Source organism: Geotrypetes seraphini, chromosome 7 (assembly GCF_902459505.1).
Source record: "Geotrypetes seraphini chromosome 7, aGeoSer1.1, whole genome shotgun sequence".
Classification (NCBI taxonomy): Eukaryota; Metazoa; Chordata; class Amphibia; order Gymnophiona; family Dermophiidae; genus Geotrypetes; species Geotrypetes seraphini.
Genome location: NC_047090.1, coordinates 24190802 through 24208587, shown reverse-complemented (window position 1 = coordinate 24208587; position 17786 = coordinate 24190802). Strand labels below are relative to the sequence as shown.

Sequence of the window (17786 nt, the reverse complement as noted above, 5' to 3'; positions counted from 1 at the left end):
GCAGAGTACAGTACTGGGGTTCAAGAAAGGATTGGACAATTTCCTGCTGGAAAAGGGGATAGAGGATTACTGCACAGGTCCTGGACCTGTTGGGCCGCCGCGTGAGCGGACTGCTGGGCACGATGGACCTCAGGTCTGACTCAGCAGAGGCATTGCTTATGTTCTTATGCTTATACATTAGAACTGAAAAAGACATCGCAACATTTAAAAAACTTTTAAAAACTTAGGGCTCCTTTTACAAAGGCGCACTAGTGGTTTTAGCATGCGTTTAGCACATGCTAAAATGCCGTATGCGCTAGCTGCTACTGCCTCCTCTTGAGCAGGTGGTAGTTTTTTAGGTAACGCGCACTAATCCAGTGCGTGCACTAAAAACACTAGCGCACCTTTGTAAAAGGAGCCCTTAGTAGATAAAGACAGGTTGTTCATCCTCTCCAAGGTAGAGAGAACGAGAGGGCACTCTCTAAAGTTAAAAGGGGATAGATTCCGTACAAACGTAAGGAAGTTCTTCTTCACCTAGAGAGTGGTAGAGAACTGGAATGCTCTTCCATAGTCTGTTATAAGGGAAAACACCCTCCAGGGATTCAAGATAAGGTTGGACAAGTTTCTGCTGAACCAGAATGACTGCAGGTAGGGCTTGTATCGGTTAGGGCACAGGTCTTTGACCTGGGGGCCGCCGCATGAGCGGACTGCTGGGTGCGATGGACCACTGGTCTGACCCAGCAGCAGCAATTCTTATGTTCTTATGTCACATTTTCTTGGTCTTTGATTGCACTTCTTGATATCTAAGAATCTTCTTGCACCCATCCAATTCACAGAATAATCAACTTGGACCTGACACCTCTATAATTAATGCTGATCTGGTGTTTTTTTACCTTTACCAGTATGTTCAGTTTCCTTGCGTTCAGGCTTTTATCAGTTGTAACCAAGGCCCATATGCACAAAGCACCAATACTGCAGTAAAAAAAATACCATGGTGGGTGCAATTTTTCTTTTACTAGCAACTTCGGGGCTTCCCCTGCCACTCAGCTGTTTGGGACAGGAAGAGCAGTCTTTTCTTTTTATGCGCACATATGTTGGCTGGGGGGGGGTGTGGACATGGACCGGAGGGGGGGGGGGATTCAGTGGGAGGGAGGAATTTTATTTTTTTTAAGTTCAAAGGTTTTATTGAGTTTTAATATACAATAAGTACAAAAAAAAAAATGTTAACAAGGCGAGATACAGACACGTTGTAAGTATAATATAAAATTAGGGTTACATACAATATTATCTATGTAATACAACCATCTGGTCTAGGCCTTTATATAAGAGAGGAATGATGACAAAACTCACAGCCACCGCCATTAGAACATCCAAGGTACAGAGAAACAGCTAGGTTATAATCCAGCATCAGATCTAAACAGGAGCCATAACATAGGGGAATATTATTGTGGAGCACAGTTCATGTCTTAATAACTGAATGTCTTCAACCGGTATAGCAAAAGGTGTTGACCGGACTCCAAATCTTAACATAGGAGCACATGGATCTGTGTTTTTCTGCCATCACACTTTCATATTTCGCTGTGAGGTATACCGTGTTCCACCATGTATTACAATTCATCTGGGAAAGATCTTTCCAGCAGTGTAGTATGTTTTTGAGGGCTAGAAATAGCAGAATGTGAAGCAATCTAGCATTATGTTCAGGCAACAATTGGCGGAGTCCATGATGTCCCAAGATAATAATGCATGGGTTTATGGGTTCTTGTATATCCAGAATAGAGGAGATGGTTTCCAGTAGACAGAGAGGTGTGAGCATTCATAAATCATGTGCAGTAGCGTTCCCTCCTGAGATTTACATGACCAATATGTAGGAGAAAGACCATCAGGAAGTTTAGAAACTTTTACTGGGGTCCAGTGAGTTCTATGTAGAAGGAAGAATATGGACTGAATCACCCCAGCTGAGTGAGAAGATCTGAACATGCTAGTCCAGACGTCCTGCCAGTCCACATCTTCCATTGAAAGACCCAAGTCTTCATGCCAAGCGTTCATGTTGGATAATGAAGAAGTATTGGGCTTATGTACAATGGTATACCATCATGAGGCAATCCCTTTTTTGTTATTATTGATTAGAGATATCTGCGGTAATAGATCTGGAGTATCTTTTAATTTCCCTACATCTGGAAAGATAGCAGATAAGCAGTGTCTCAATTGTAGCCAGCAAAAGTATTGGTGATGAGGTAGACTATATTGAGCTTGTAAGTCAGTGAAGGAGATCCATTGAGAGTTCTTGATTAAGTCCTGAAGAGACCAGATCCCACAATTTCCAGTTAAGAGTTCCATCTTGTATCTTTATGCAATCGTTATGCCATAGCAATAACCGACAAGACTCGTGCCACTTGATTTCCACCAGGTTGTCATAGGCCTTTAACACAACTAGTGTAGAGTGATAAATTGGTTGACTTTTATCATTTGGTTGTAGAGGGGAGGATAGGACAAGTGCAAAGCGATTGCTTCCGTGCAGACATTTTTCCAGTTGTAGCCAAGTAGGAAGGTTAGACATAGGACTATCAATGAGCCATTGAGAACCATGCCTCATTATAAAAGCCTGATGGTAATGTAGAAAATCAGGAAAGTTTATACCACCCATAGTTTTATCAAGTTTCAGTTTGTTCAAAGCTATTCGAGGTTGTTTATTCTGCCACAGAAAGGCAGTTAAGCAACGTTCGATGTCGTGGGTATGTGCACCTTTTGAGCAAGAATGGCAACATGCTCAGTATATAGTTTATTTTAGGTAACATCATCTTGATGGTATCTAGGCGACCCCACCACGTCAGTTTAAGAGGGGACCATTTCTGAGTGGATTCTTTGATGATACTTAGAATGTGAACTGTGTTAAACTGCTCCATATCTTCCAGTGTAGGACCCAAGTAGATGCCCAAGTATTTAATCTTAACTGGATTCCAGATGAAACCATGCGTAACCATTTCATGCTTGTCCTCGATGCAATTTACTGGCATTAATTCTGATTTAGTTGTGTTCAATTTGTAGCCTGAAACCAACGCATAACTATCTATCGTCTTCAAGGCAGATAGTATGGAATCTGGTGTCACATAAAGTATGACGTCATCAGCATATGCCGAGAGTTTAATCTCATGTCAGCATGAACAAATCCTTTAATGGTGACATCTGCATGTATGGCAGCCAGCAATGGTTCCAATGCCAAATTGAATAATAGAGGAGATAGTGGGCATCCTTGTCGAGTTCCTCTCGTAGGACAAAAAGAGTCAGAGAATTGACCATTAATGCACAATCTAGTGGTAGGGGCATAGTATAACACCTTAATCATTTGAATGAAACTCGCAGGGAAGCCAAACTTCGAGAGAGTAGCGAATAGGAATGGCCATTTCACTCTGTCGAAAGCCTTCTCAGCATCCAGAGATAAGAAGGCAAGTTTATTAGATTGCGCTTGAGTTACCGAGATGATATTTGTTAAGGTACGAGTGTTATTAGAAGTGTCGTCCAGAGATGAATCCAGTTTGATCTTCAGAAATCAATAAAGGTAGGACTTCCTGCAATCTAGTGGCGATTAATTTAGCATAGATCTTAGCATCCACGTTAATCAAGGAGAGTGGCCGATAGTTACTGACACGATTAGGATCTTTACCCTGTTTAGGTAAAACAATTATTGTCGCTTCAGTAAACAAACCATTTCCTTGCTTCGACATGTGGATGAAAAATTGTTGTAGATGTGGGGACATAGCTGTTTTGAAAGCTTGATAAAATTGTAAGTCCATCTGGACCCGGGGCTTTGTTTGTTGTCATGCTGTTGATCGTATCTATTATTTCTAGTTCAGTTATGGAAGATGTCAATCCATCAAGATCCAGTTCAGGCAGGAGAGGTAAAGTGACTTCGTTAAGGAAGGTGTAGGGATCGTGAAACTCACAGGATTCTGATCGGTATAGATCTATATAAAACTTTTTGAATTCTTCTAGGATGTCGGACGTGGTGAATATAACAGAATTATCTGCTCTGGTTAGAGAGGAAATACATTTTTGTTCACCTTTATGTTTTAAGTATGAAGCCAGTAAGTGACCCGATTCGTTATTGTCAGCATAATAATGAGCGGCTTGGACGAATACCTTATGTGCTGCTGATTTCCTCAATATGGAGTTATATTGGAATCTATGTTTCTGCAATTCCCCCAAGAGAGAAGGGTTATTGATATCAGATTGATGTGCCACTTCTTTTGTTTTAATTAATTTCTCTAGATTGCGCTGTTCTGCTGTGTATTTTTTTTTTAATGGTTGTCAAAGTTTTTACCGGCAGGATGGGATGTCATGGCATTACTTTCCTGTCAGTGCCTGAGCCAATCAGCATTCAGGCACCAACAGGAAAGTAAGATGACAGCTGTCGGTAAAGTCTGAATGAGAAACAATGTGTTTCCTTGCTGTGCATTACATGGAGTGCTCATTAGAATACTAAAGAGCTCCTTGTAATGCATTAGCATAGGATTCTCGGTTGCTGCTACTGACGATTGGTAGCAGCCACAGAGAACCCTTTTGTACATCAGGGACCAAATCCATATGTTCAGTGTGCACTAAACCAAGAACTCTAAGTAGGGATTTAAAAAATGTATCTAAATATGTAACTTGTCTTGATCATGTATTTGGAAAAAGAACTAAACAGATTAGAGATATTTCAAAGTATTATGCCAAAAGGTATTGTTTATTTATTGTATTTGTTGGTACTGTATAATATCCTTAATTTCTCTGTGAGTTAGATTTGTATTTTTCTTTTTAAAATAGGGAAAGGAAAAAAACCAAACAAACAAACATAAATAGCTCCAACATAGCAGAAAGTCTTGAAGCATATTTTTTAGATAAAGAGAATATGATGCAGTACTTTTATAAAAATGTAACTTGTTCTCAAAGGAATTGGAATAAGTTGTTTTTTTAAAAAAAATATTAAACAGTCTATCCAACTTATTATTTGAATAAAAAAAGAAAAGTCGAAAGTAGAACTAACCAGTGGAGGCACAATGATATAGAAGTGACGGAGATGCATGTTTTTTGAACTACGAAACTCAGGAGCAAACACATCTACCAGCATTTTGAAGTACTCCGTGCCCTCTGCCGAATTTTGAGTGAGATCAGTAAGGACAGAGTCTAACTGCCTGCAAAAGAAAAAAATATAATACTTGATGATATATTGTCCACAGATCTTTAAAAAAAACCCCAACAAACCCAGAATGGATGCCCTATCCTTCAATGGTACTCAGCAAAGATGATGGTTTGTCAAAAAGAACACATTCTTATTTTCCTCAAGACAAAGGGGCTGGCCTGGAGGCTCATATGCACTGATATTACATAAGGCCCTCTGTTCAATCTCCAAGCAGAGTTCTCAGCATCCAGGTTTGTGAGAAGTCATGGTCATCCATGGGTCTGTTTTAGAGAATGACACGGGGGAAAAATTTGTCCCCATATCCGCCCCCATGAGCTTGGTTTCCGTCCCTGCCCCGTCAACCATCTGATCCCATCCACACAAGCCTCGAATAGTTTTATAACTGAACACAGCTATAATACTACTTTGTCCTAAAGCAATACTACTTTATCCTAAAGCAAAAAAAAGAAAAGAAAAGCAATGTTTTTCTACCTTTGTTGTCTGGTTTCTGCTTCCTCATCTTCCATCATTCTCTTTCTTCCATCCACTGTTTGCCTTCTCTCTGCCTCTTCCTTATTTCATCTGCTCTATTTCTATGCTTCTACCAGAAACTGTCTCTCCCTTCCACCTCTCCCTCCACCCCCCCCCATTGATCTAGCACCCCATCTTCTTCCCTCCGCTCCCCCATGGTCTGGCATCTGTCTTCTTCCCTTCCATCTCTCACTCCCTCCCCCAGGTGGTTTTTAGCATCTCTCCTCCTTTCCTCCCTTCAGATCTGGTATCTTGTCTCCTCCCCCTCCCCCAATTGTCTGGCATCTCTCTCTCTTTCCCTTCCTTTTCTGCTCTTCCTTCTCAATTTTGTTTTCTACATCTTGTCTACTTACTTTCCAGTCCTCAATTTACATTTCATTGTGTCTACCTCCAGCTTGCTACTTCTTTCCATCACCCCTTCCAGTGTCTCACTAAATCTAGTCTCTTAGCATGTGCTCTTTTTCTGTATCCTTTCCTTCCATCCAGTATGTGCTCTATCTCTTCTCTCCTCTTCCTTCCAAAGTCTGCTCCCCTCTCTATCCTCTCCCATCCAGTATCTGCTCCCCTATGTCTCTCCCCTCCCATCCCTTTGCTCCCCTTTCTCTCCTCCCCACTTTCTTCTAGCATCTGCTCCCTCTCTCTCCACTTTCAGCATCTGTTCCCCTCTCTTACTCTCCCCGTCCAACCAGCATATGCTCTCCTCTCTCCCCCCTCCCATCCAGCGTCTGTTACCCTTCCCCCCTCTCCCTCCACTTCCCTTCAGTGCTACTCAACCTCTTCGGGCCACCTTCCTTCCTTCCCCTCATCTTTGTGGGCGCTTTTCATAGTTTTCTCTTTCTGAGGTGTCTGGACACAGCAACGCTCTCACTAAGTCTCGCACAACTGCCCCAAAGGTTCTCGTCTGACACAAGACACCCAGGCGGAAACAGGAAGTGTGTCAGAGAAGAAGCTTTGGAGCAGACACGTGGGACTTGGTGAGAACATTGCCACATCTAAACACCTCAGAAAGAGAAAACTATGAAGAACGCCCACAACGGTGAGGGAAAGGGAGGAAGATGGCTAGGTGAAGGGAAGAGATGCCCGGATGGGTTGTTTGGTTGGTTTTTTTTTTCCACTGGTGCCAAGGGAGCGAGTGTCATGGTCGCGAGGAAGGCTGGGAAGGGAAGCAACATGGCAGATACTTTACTGCAGGGACAAGGCCATTCACCACTCCACGGGGCAGTGAATGACCGCGTGCCTGTACCACAGCGACCAGTTTTTTTCCTCCCCATTTCATCTGGTAGCAACCACCGTGCCATTCTCTAGATCTGTTTACTAAAATGCAACACACTTTTGTACATACTGCACTTTAACAGGAAAAATTAACACATACTAAGTGCAAGGCTGTGGGCCAACTCCTGGGGGAACACTCAATAAGTTCCTGCAGAAGTACAAGGCTGTGCACACGCCCAGTAGGTTCCTGCAGTTACTACATAGAAAAGTTATTTACTGCACATTAGGTTTGTTTGCAATTAGTGTGGATACACTTTTAATGTCACTAATTGAAGCGATGGTATGTGCACACTCATTCTAACTGCAAGCGGTAATTATCATGTGTTGAGTTCACACCCATAATATGCCCAGTTCCTACTTTCTAACAGCTTACAATTAGCACTAAATTTTTAGTGTGCGCTAGCCATTACAACAGGCCTCCACTAACAGCACACATTAAATCCCATGCTAACTGCTTACTGCACTTTAAACAGGCCCCTATGATATCTGGTAGTCTGGTGGCTACAGGGGTGGGAGTTCAAAGGGGTGGACTTTCAGCATAGACACCTACTACAGTAAATCTAGATAAACTGCAAGCCTAAACATTTTTAGCTGAAAATCTTCCTAAATTTTGGCATCTAATGATCATTTTTAAAACCTGGTCCCAAAATGACTAGTTTAAAGAAAGAAAGCAAACACTCTTCCAGTCATACCACTGTGTTATGATTTATGAAAAAGCTCAAATTTATACACCTATAACCAAACATAACCTATAAAACCTTCCTTGAGGAAAAATAACATGCACTATTAACAACATCAGCAGCTCAGGTCTCTAATCTCTGATTTGGTATTTCTATTGATCATCAAACTAAGTTTATATTCACTTGATGAATTAGAAATTGTAAATAAGAATGATAACCATGATGACTTACTGTGTTCCCTCTATTCAAAAAAAAGCTACCACCATACCTTGCTGAATTTTGAGTTTCTTCCGAAAGTCTGTCTTCTTTCACCAGCTCTTCAAAGTTAACAATGTCTTCAAGGTCAGGAACAAACCTGCATAGTCATGTTCAACAGGTATTCAATTAGCTACTGTTCTCCAACTCTTAGAAAATATTGAAATCTTGCCTTTATTTTTAATAAGTGCAGTACATCTATTAATTTTTATTGTAATCTGCCATGAACATTTGGGGTATTAGCAGAATAGACTTAGCAGATAAAGACAGATTGTTCACCCTCTCCAAGGTAGGGAGAACGAGAGGGCACTCTCTAAAGTTGAAAGGGCATAGATTCCGTACAAACGTAAGGAAGTTCTTCACCCAGAGAGTGGTAGAAAACTGGAATGCTCTTCCGGAGGCTATTATAGGGGAAAACACCCTCCAGGGATTCAAGATAAAGATGGACAAGTTCCTGCTAAACTGGAACGTACGCAAGTGAGGCTGGATTCATTTAGAGCACCGGTCTTTGACCTGGGGGCCCCAGCGTGAGCGGACTGCTGGGCATGATGGACCACTGGTCTGACCCAGCAGCGGCAATTCTTATGTCACCAAATACAAATACCCCCATCTGGGCCTCCCTGTGCCTACACAACTGATTTCTGGAATCAACATGGACCATGGTTCTCCAACCATATGGCCACAGCAGTCAGTTGACACTTGTGCCCAAAGGCCAAGTATGGCTGTGACCCAATGATCACTAATAGACTCCATGCTGCTCTCAGTGTAATTGATTACATCTATCTATCTATCTATATTTTTTTACCTTATTGCATTGCTGCAGCAGTGAAGGCCTCCAGATCTGATCATCCGCACATAGCCCATGGCATTGCCTGCAAAATGAAACAGCAAAGAAATATTTCAAATGTGCATGTAAATACAGCATCCTGAAATTTCTTGCTATTATGAAACTACTGCTTCAAGGTAACTACACATAATTAAAACTAAATAAAAAAGATAAGTAATTTCTGCCTCTTTTTGACAGATTACAAGTCCTTTCACTAGAACCATCAGCATGTATAATGGTATTTAATCCCTACATCTGAGGACATACTACTTATTCCAGACACTGAGGCCCATTTGCTCAAAACTCTCAGGGCCTTTAATGATCGACGCTAAACCAGTTTTAACATGTTTAGCATTGAAGTATTTCAGCTATCGATGCCTAAAATGGCTAGTCACACAGTCTTTTCTGTGGTTTGTAGCTACCTCTGATAATCGTATGTAAATAGATTACGAGCTCATCAATATTAAAATGAGAACTCCTATTGATGCCTAGATGTACAAAATGGAGCGCTGTTTTTTTTACACTCCAAAATCTTCGACAGGTCTGGAGGTGTCGGTAGTGTTAAAAAAGTGCTGAAAAGCAGCTTTTTTTAAAAAATAGGAACAGATGGGGTCCTGGTGATAGAAGGGAGTGGGCGTCCCTCCTGTCAGTCTTCAATTTAAAGGTGGGGGGATAGGGATGTGGAGGAGTCTGGGTGGCGGAGGCAGGAGAAAGTGGGCTTCCTGCCATTTTTGTTTCTTTTTTAAAGTTCGGGCCCCTAGAGAATGACACAGGGACAGAATTTATCCCCACAGATAACCATGGGAAACAATCCCATGTCATTCTTTAGTGTCTATCTCAACCTCAGTCCTTCTACATCAGCATTCTTCAATGCAATAGGATCAGTGGATGTGCCAATTCATACTTTGATTCTTCCCTCTCTAAGGACATGGGGATGGTTTCCTGTGGAGATGAGTGTGAAAGAGGGGGGCGGCACAAATTATTATTTTTTTTTAAAATGAGCACAGATATTGTGCATATGTAGCACACACACACACATCTGTGCCCATTAAAAAAAATAAAAATAAAATAAAAACCTACTCTTCCTACTCCGAACTGCTGAGCGGCTGGAGGCTGCATATGTTAGTCACTTTGTCCAACGACTGATTGGATGGGATTACGGCAGACCTCTGCAAACTCATTTGCATGTGAAATTGTTTCAACATCAATCACTGCTTTCAAATCTAACCTTTTACCGGCATCACAGCGACCCACAGAATTTTAATGGCAATTTTAGAGCATCCATCACTAAGAATCAACAGAACAGTGCTCCTTATTTGGGTGCCATGCCTAACCACCACCTCTGTTATTAAGCATTATTAAGATATTAAGAAACAATACTACAGAGGGTGAGGGACTTTTCAATCTAATTTGCTCTCTGATGAAATAAATTCCCCAACTGGCTTCACATCAATATCTTGCAGCATAATCAGTCTCATGTTAAAATATTGTATACCACAGAAAGTTAAGGTTCTTGACCATAACTGGTATTCTGAATAAACAGCAGGACAAACAAACCCACATATGAGTGGCATTACACAGCACATATCCAGATGATATCACTGTATAAAAGGCCCCACTCAATTTTATACTATTAAGAAGAGTGATTTTAAATTGTAATGGGAGATAGGCAGTTATATAGGACTGTTTAATCTGCTGTCCACAAAGATCACTGATTACAGATTAAAAACTGTTCTCTGTGGACAAACAGGATGAACAGTCTCATGTATGTGAACATCCAAGCTAAGGACTGTCTTTATGTACTTATTACAATTTTTCCCCATAGACAATGAGTGGTTGCAAGAAAAAGTTTAAAACCAGGAAACAGATTAGAATATCCTCATGTAATAGACCAAAATGAATGGGTCAGGATTTAAAGAAGTTCTTCAAGACTACCTGGTCAAACTTGCTGTCTTAATGAAATCCAGCATGGGAACAGTACTCCATGCTGAAGACACAGTATACACCGAACTCCATGTACCTGTATTTCCTCAACAGAGTTGAAAGCAGAGAGCTTTTAGAGGCTGCCATTGCTCTGTTGTGGACTGTTATATGGCCCTGTAAGGGAAAACCTGCTCTTTAGTAACAGATGTAGATGCATCCAGAGATAGAAACATGATGGCAGATAAAGAACAAAATGGCCCATCTAAAGCATCTGCTATCTCCTCCTCTCTCTAAGACAGGGGTGTCAAAGTCCCTCCTCCAGGGCCACAGTCCAGTCGGGTTTTCAGAATTTCCACAATGAATATGTACGAGATCTATTTGCATGCACTGCTTTTATTGTATGCTAATAGATCTCATGCATATTCATTGGGGAAATCCTGAAAACCCGACTGGATTGTGGCCCTCAAGGAGGGACTTTGACACCCCTGCCCTAAGAGGTCTCACATGCCTGCCTATGCTATCTTGAATTCAGATAAAGTCTTCATCTCCACCACCTCCATTGGGAGACTATTCCATACATCTACCACCCTTTCTGTAAAGAAGTATTTTCTTACATTACTCTTGAGCCTATCACCTCTTAATTGCATCCTATACCCTCTTCCTTCCGGAGTTTTCCTTCATTCGAAAGATCTAGGCAGTTATAGTATACTTTATGGCTTGTCTCAGACAATAAGGCCCACAGTAGACTAAACAGTTGGGATTAATTTTTGATGTTCTTTGTTCTATCAAAGTAGAAGGGAAACACTCGTCAAGTCAAGTATATGTAGTATTGCTTCAGAAGGCTGCATAACTAACATGGCAAGAAGATCAACAATAACTGATTAATTTAAATGAAAATCCAACACTACCTTAGGTAGAGATTTAAGGCACATGCTCTTGTTGAAACACTTAACACACATGCTGTTTTCACTTGATGTAAAGCAGGCAACACATCAGTGCACGTTTCAGCACTACAGTCCACCCGGGACCCTGTGTTCTTTTGTGTAGCTCCTTCACTTTGGAACAGAATACCCCTCACACTACGTGCAAAGGGATCCCTATAGAAGTTTAAATCCCTCTTAAAGACCTGGCTCTTTGAGCTTGCTTGTTCCTTTTAGTTCTGTCTCTGGACTGCTTCTTGATGTTCCCCATTCTCCTGCGAGTTTGGTTGTATGTTCTCATGATTTGGTTGGTTATTCTTTTCCTGTCACTTTGATGGAGTTCTTTTCTATCTACTAATTCTTAACCTGTGAACCACTCAGTTCTGCTAGTCAGCTGTAGCAGTATATCAAATTGTGAAAAATAAAATAAAATATTTGAACATAAGAACTGACATATTGGGACAGACCAAAAGGTCCATCAAGTCCAGCTTTCTGTTTCCAACAGTGGCTAACCCATGTCCCTAGCTAGATCCCAAGTAGTAAAACAGATTTTATGTTGCTTATCCTAGGAATAAGCAGTGGATTTCCTCAAGCCAAGGAATAATGGCCTATGGACTTCTTTTTTAGGAAATTTAAACTCTGCTAAGCTAACTGATTTCACCAGCAACAAATTCCAGCGTTTAATTGCACATTGCATGAAGAAATATTTTCTCTGGTCTGTTTTAAATCTACTATTTAGTAGCTTCATCCCATGCCCCTTAGTCCTAGTATTTTTGGAGAGTAAACAAGTGATTCACGTTTACCCTTTCCACTTCTCTGAGTATTTTATAGACCTCTGTCACCCCTATAACACCCCTGAGCAGTCTCCAAGCTGAAGAGCCCTAGCTGCTTTAGCCTTTTCTCACAGGGAAGTTGTCCCATCCCTTTTATCATTTTCGTCACCCTTCTCTGTACCTTTTCTAATTCCGCTACATCTTTGAGATAAAGCGATCAGAATTGCACACAGTATTTGAGGTTCGGCTGTACCATAGCGCGATACATATTTTCATCTGTTTTCCATTCCTTTCCTGATAATTCCTAACATTCTATTTGCTTTCTTAGCTGCTGCCACCGCACATTGAGCTGACGGTTTCGAAGGCCTCCTGAGACAGAGATCATGCTCTGAGATTCAGTGTATGATGACTCAGGAAATTTGCTTGCACACTGTCCACTCCTGCTACATGTGCCGCCGCGAGAGCCAATAGATGGGCCTCAGCCCATCATAACAGCATTTGAGCCTCCAATCTCATCAGTGCACTCCTGGTGGCCCCCTGCTAGTTGACATAGGCTACTGCTGTGGCATTGTCCAAGACATGGACTGCCTTGCCCTCCAGCATGCTCTTCAGTGCTCAAAGGGCTAACCTGATCGCTCTGAGCAAAAAGTAGTTGATTGACCAACCCCTCTTTGAGGGTGACCACCAGCCCTGCAATGGGCGCCCTTGGTAATGGGCTCCCAAGCCAAAGAGGCTGGCATCCATCATCAAGATCTCTCAAGTGAATATGCAAAGACAGTCTCCAGAATAGAAGTCCGGGCTGCACAGAGCTGTGTTTGTCCAAGGCAGCACCAAGTCCAGCACTTTTGACTGTGGGACCCACTGGGAGAGCAGCCTCCTGTAGAAGGCTTAAAAGTGCTGTTGCCCAGGGTACTATATCATTGCCACATGGATCCCAGCAACAGAAGTTAATGTCATGCTATCGGAGCAGGCCTGTCCTTTATTGCCAGAATCTGAAGCCTGAGCTTTGCTTTGCGCGTTTCCGGAAGAAAGACCTTGTTCTCATCTTTATCAAACAATAGTCCCAGGTAGTCCAAGGACTGGGATGGAGCCAAATGACTCTTTCTGAAAGAGCAAGTGTGGATATTATTGTGAATCCAGATTCATGATAATATCCACACTTGCTCGTTTTGATTTTTTTTTTTTTTTACTACCAATTCGGATCCCTGAGGAACACGTTTGTCAAAACACGGACCATGTTGGGTCCAAATCTTTGCATACCATATATATTCAAATATAAGATAAGATTTTTGGACCAAAAACATGGCCCAAAAATGGGGGTCTAGTCATATTTGGGTCAGCGCCCACTCGCCCCCCTCCCGGACTTGTTGCGGGACTCCGCTGGCCTGCCATATGACCTGGTGGACCGGGAAAGTAGGGATCCCTCCTGTCCCACAGGACTCACAAGAACTGGCAGCAGCCATTCAAGGAGTGGCTCAGGGCCAGGCAGGAGAGTAAAAAGCTCACTCCTGCCCAGTACACCGTTGGGCCGTAAGAACTTGAGGCAGCCATTCAAGGAGGGAGAGGCTCAGCACAGGGCAGAAGCACAGAAAGCTCGCTCCTACCCAATACACTGCTGGACCACGAGGAATTCAAAAAGGCACGCGGGGAGAGGTGGGATGGAGGTAAAAAAAAATTGTCAGAATCCACAGGGACAGATCCCTCTTCTCCCAGTCTACCACTGGACCAACAGGTCATACGGCAGGCTCAGTAGAGGCCTGCAGGTCATCAGGAGAGAGTGGAAACAGGATACAGGGCAGGAAGTGAGGAAGGGTCCATGGACCCCATGGAAAGCTACAACCATTTTGGTCTTAAAAAGGTTAAGACATTTCTACTGTGTTTGCTCTGAAGATGAACTTGTGATCAGGTGCATGCTTGAGTTTCATTGTTCAAGAAAAGGACATAGCTTTACAGAGAAATCAGGTGCACATCAGCAACTTTCAGATCAGCATCTTGTGACAAAGAGCAACCATTGAATCTGCAACTGGCAACAACTGCCAGTATACATCTGGACAAAGGACCTGACCACAGAAACAGTAAGCAACCCTCCAGATATGGGCACAGGAACAAGTAGTGTATTTGCACCAACTGGAATAGTCCTCAGGTGACATAGGATGCATGGGCATAGACCAAATAAAACCTATATAATGGGCTACCCTTCCTGGTTTTCAGCAGTGAGCCTCTGTACAGCCAGACTCTGCCGGCTTCTGTCTGTATAATCTCTCCATTGTATCTCCAGACTGATAATACAATCTTATTGCTGGCATGCTTCCACTGTTGCAATTTATATATTCTGCTTGCAAATAAATGTATTATCTGATTTGGAAATACACTACACGTCTAAGTGGTCATTCCCTTAGAGGGAGACAGTGAGGAGGTTTGCAGTGCCTCTTCAGGAGGGGGTACAGGGTGGAGAGCCTGGGAGGGAGGGAGGGGGGACAGGGCACAGATGCTGGCAGGGAACATGAATATTAAACACACACACACACACACACACACCCAGTCTTATAATCGAGTCAATCTTTTTTCCTCCTTTTTTGGGGAAAAAGGAACCCCTGGTCTTATATTTGCGTATATATTGTATGTGGATTCTCATTGGATTTGGATTTTCATTGCATCACTTATGATTGAATAAAACCTGCATCAGAATCATTTTGTGCACATTTTGTTTGTTTGTTTTTGGATAAGTGGAAAGGCCTCTCAGTGGAGGCAATGAAGAGAAGAGTTATATCTGAATTCAAGCAAGCATGGGACAAAGCACAGAGGATCTTTAAGGAAAATTAAGGGTATTTAGAGCTTAGCAGCTGGATAGACAACTTGGACATGCCATATGGTCTTATCTGCTGTCATTTTCTATATTTTTTTTTAAAAATAGACATTGGTTGCCAAATGCCCTGTACCAGATCAGAGAAAATAATTTTAGGAAATTAATCATTACAGCAAAGGAAAAGGGCTATAGAAAAAGAGAGGGATAGAAATAAAATTGTGAGAAAATCCTGCAAATAAAGGTGCCCCTGGAGATCAACAGCTGTGAGCTAGTCCTACATCATCTACAGGTACTCAGGTGAATGCATGTGAAAACACTTATGTTAGCTAATGATAGAACAATGTCTATAAAAGGTAGTAGTATTCACTTTCAATGTGAGGGTCACTAATGGGTTTGGTTGTCAGACTATCCCTAATGGATATACATAATTATGGATCTATATACAGAGGTAGTATGCATCAAAATTCACAACATAAATATTCATTAGGGATAGCTCAAATAGCCAAACTTTTTAGACCCCTGTGGGACCTTCTGTGCACATCATTGTATACAATGCATTACAATGATAGCCCCCTCTACTCCACCCCCAAATGTTTGGAACTTAGGAGCCCTTTTACAAAAGGGTAGTAAAATCTGATAGTGTGTCCTAATGCAGAATTTTCCCTTATGCTAAGCCCAGATTTTACTCGGCCTATTTTTAAAGCAATTTTTTTCAGGAGGCACCAATGCTCCTGTGTTAACCATTTAGTGCACACTAATGAGAATGTGCTAACTTGTTAATGCTTCCATACCTGCTCTCCACCCATGGACACCTCCCCTCAAAAAATGTATAAATGTAGTCAATGCATGCTTAGAATGTACAAACAGGCAAAAACATTTTAATGCATTTTTCCTATGCTAAGGGCAAATTATGGCTTAATGCCCTTTAGTAAAAGGCCCCTTAATTTCTTCATATGAGCAAACAGAAGTTACAAAAGATTACTGATCTTAATTACAAAACCTTTCTGGTTCATCACATACAAGGTTTTTGGTTTGGGGGTTTTTTGGTTGGGTTTATTTTTTGGAGGGGGGGTTGTTTGTTTTTTTACTTCTGACAAAACACTAACTGGGAGATGCTATCAACATGAGCTATTGTTAAGCCAAGCTATTTTACTGATAACTCAGATTATTAGTAACTAGGTCTCACTGAATAAACTTGGACCTGTGCTAAAACAGCATGAGTTGGTGGTAAAACTACCCCATCGTAACAGCAGCCCACATTGATAATTTTCCTTCTAAGCATGTAACAGCATGGAATAAAAATGTATCAGTGCATTTTGGGACCTTACCCGATACTGAGCATGTGGCAGAATACTTTATAAGGTTGTATTGGCTGAAGGTAAAGGACAGGATACGTTATAAGCTTCTGGTGAATGTCGTCATGTGCCTATAGAAGTTGGCTCCTAAACACCTGGTCTGGAGTATCTTGCCCATGAGTCGACTCGATTGCTTCAGTCAACTGATCATTTTGTCCCATCTGTGCGGGACTTAAGGCTCTCTTCATCCAGGAATAGTGAATTCCATTGCATTGGCCCCAGGGAATGGAGCAACATTCCAGAATATATTTGTTAGCAGTAGAATTTACAGAACTTTAAGAAAGTACTGAAATGACACTTGTTCTGTCAGATGAAATATAAGATCTGAGCTGAGGGAGGAGGACTGGTGACTGTTCAGTGCAGAGTGCTGGTCACAGATGTATTCTATGATCTGGTCTGTTTTATTGGTTATGACACTTGTCGTTGAAGCGACTTGTATGTTATTTGTAATTTTAGATGCTGTATGTAAGTGTGTTATTTGTGTTATAGTAATGTCTGTGTTGATGTGATGTGTATGTTAAAAGTAATGTATTATTTTGTATGTAAAGGTGTTACTTGCCCTGGATAAGGGCGAGGGATAAACAAACAAGCAAACTGAGATTGGCCACTACTAGAGACAGGAAACCAGGCTTGATGGCAATTGTTACATTCTTACAAAGTAAAGATCAGAAATTTTTAAAAAATATATTCTACAGTCACTGTACCTATTTGGCTTATGAGTTGTCTGAACTGGTCCAGGTAGCTCTGCCCATCTGGTGTTATGCCAAGTTTCCTGATACCTCTGTTGAACTTCTCAGCTCTTTCAAAGGGATACTAAGGAAATAATGGTAATACTGTCCATATAAAACATTAAAATGAGGAGATCCTAGAAAAGAAATCCCATCTGTCTGCTGCATTTTACTTTCTCACATCCACTTCAATGCCTGGCTTTTGTACATTCCAATTCCATTAGCCTTAATGATCTGGGAATTGAGCTTGACCCAATAAGTACAGATTGCTACCAATACAGAACCAGTTGTTAGCAAGTAAGGATAATCCCTCTGCCAGCAATAACAAGCTGAATCAGAAGAACAAAATGTGGCCTTACCTGCCAGTTTTCTTGCCTCAAATCCTACCAGGCCAGTCCAGACAATGGGTTCTGCCCTCTACTAACAGGCAGACATAGAAATGTAGATAAAGACCATATGGCCTATCCAATCTGCCTAGCCATACCATCTTCTATCCCTTCTTCTCTTTTAGAGATCCTATGTACTTGTCCCACATTTTCTTGAATTCAGATACAATCTTCGTCTCCACTGTTTCCACTTG

The 17786-nt window shown here is 41.7% G+C and overlaps 1 protein-coding gene across 1 annotated transcript in view; it reads right to left on the bottom strand.

The window, feature by feature from the left end:
- WASHC4 (WASH complex subunit 4) overlaps positions 1-17786 on the bottom strand; it is a 220004-nt gene that overhangs the window by 42255 nt on the left and 159963 nt on the right. The window contains 4 exon segments of the mRNA XM_033950810.1: positions 5003-5150; positions 7889-7975; positions 8681-8747; positions 17183-17291. Coding sequence (XP_033806701.1) covers positions 5003-5150; positions 7889-7975; positions 8681-8747; positions 17183-17291 — 411 coding nt within the window.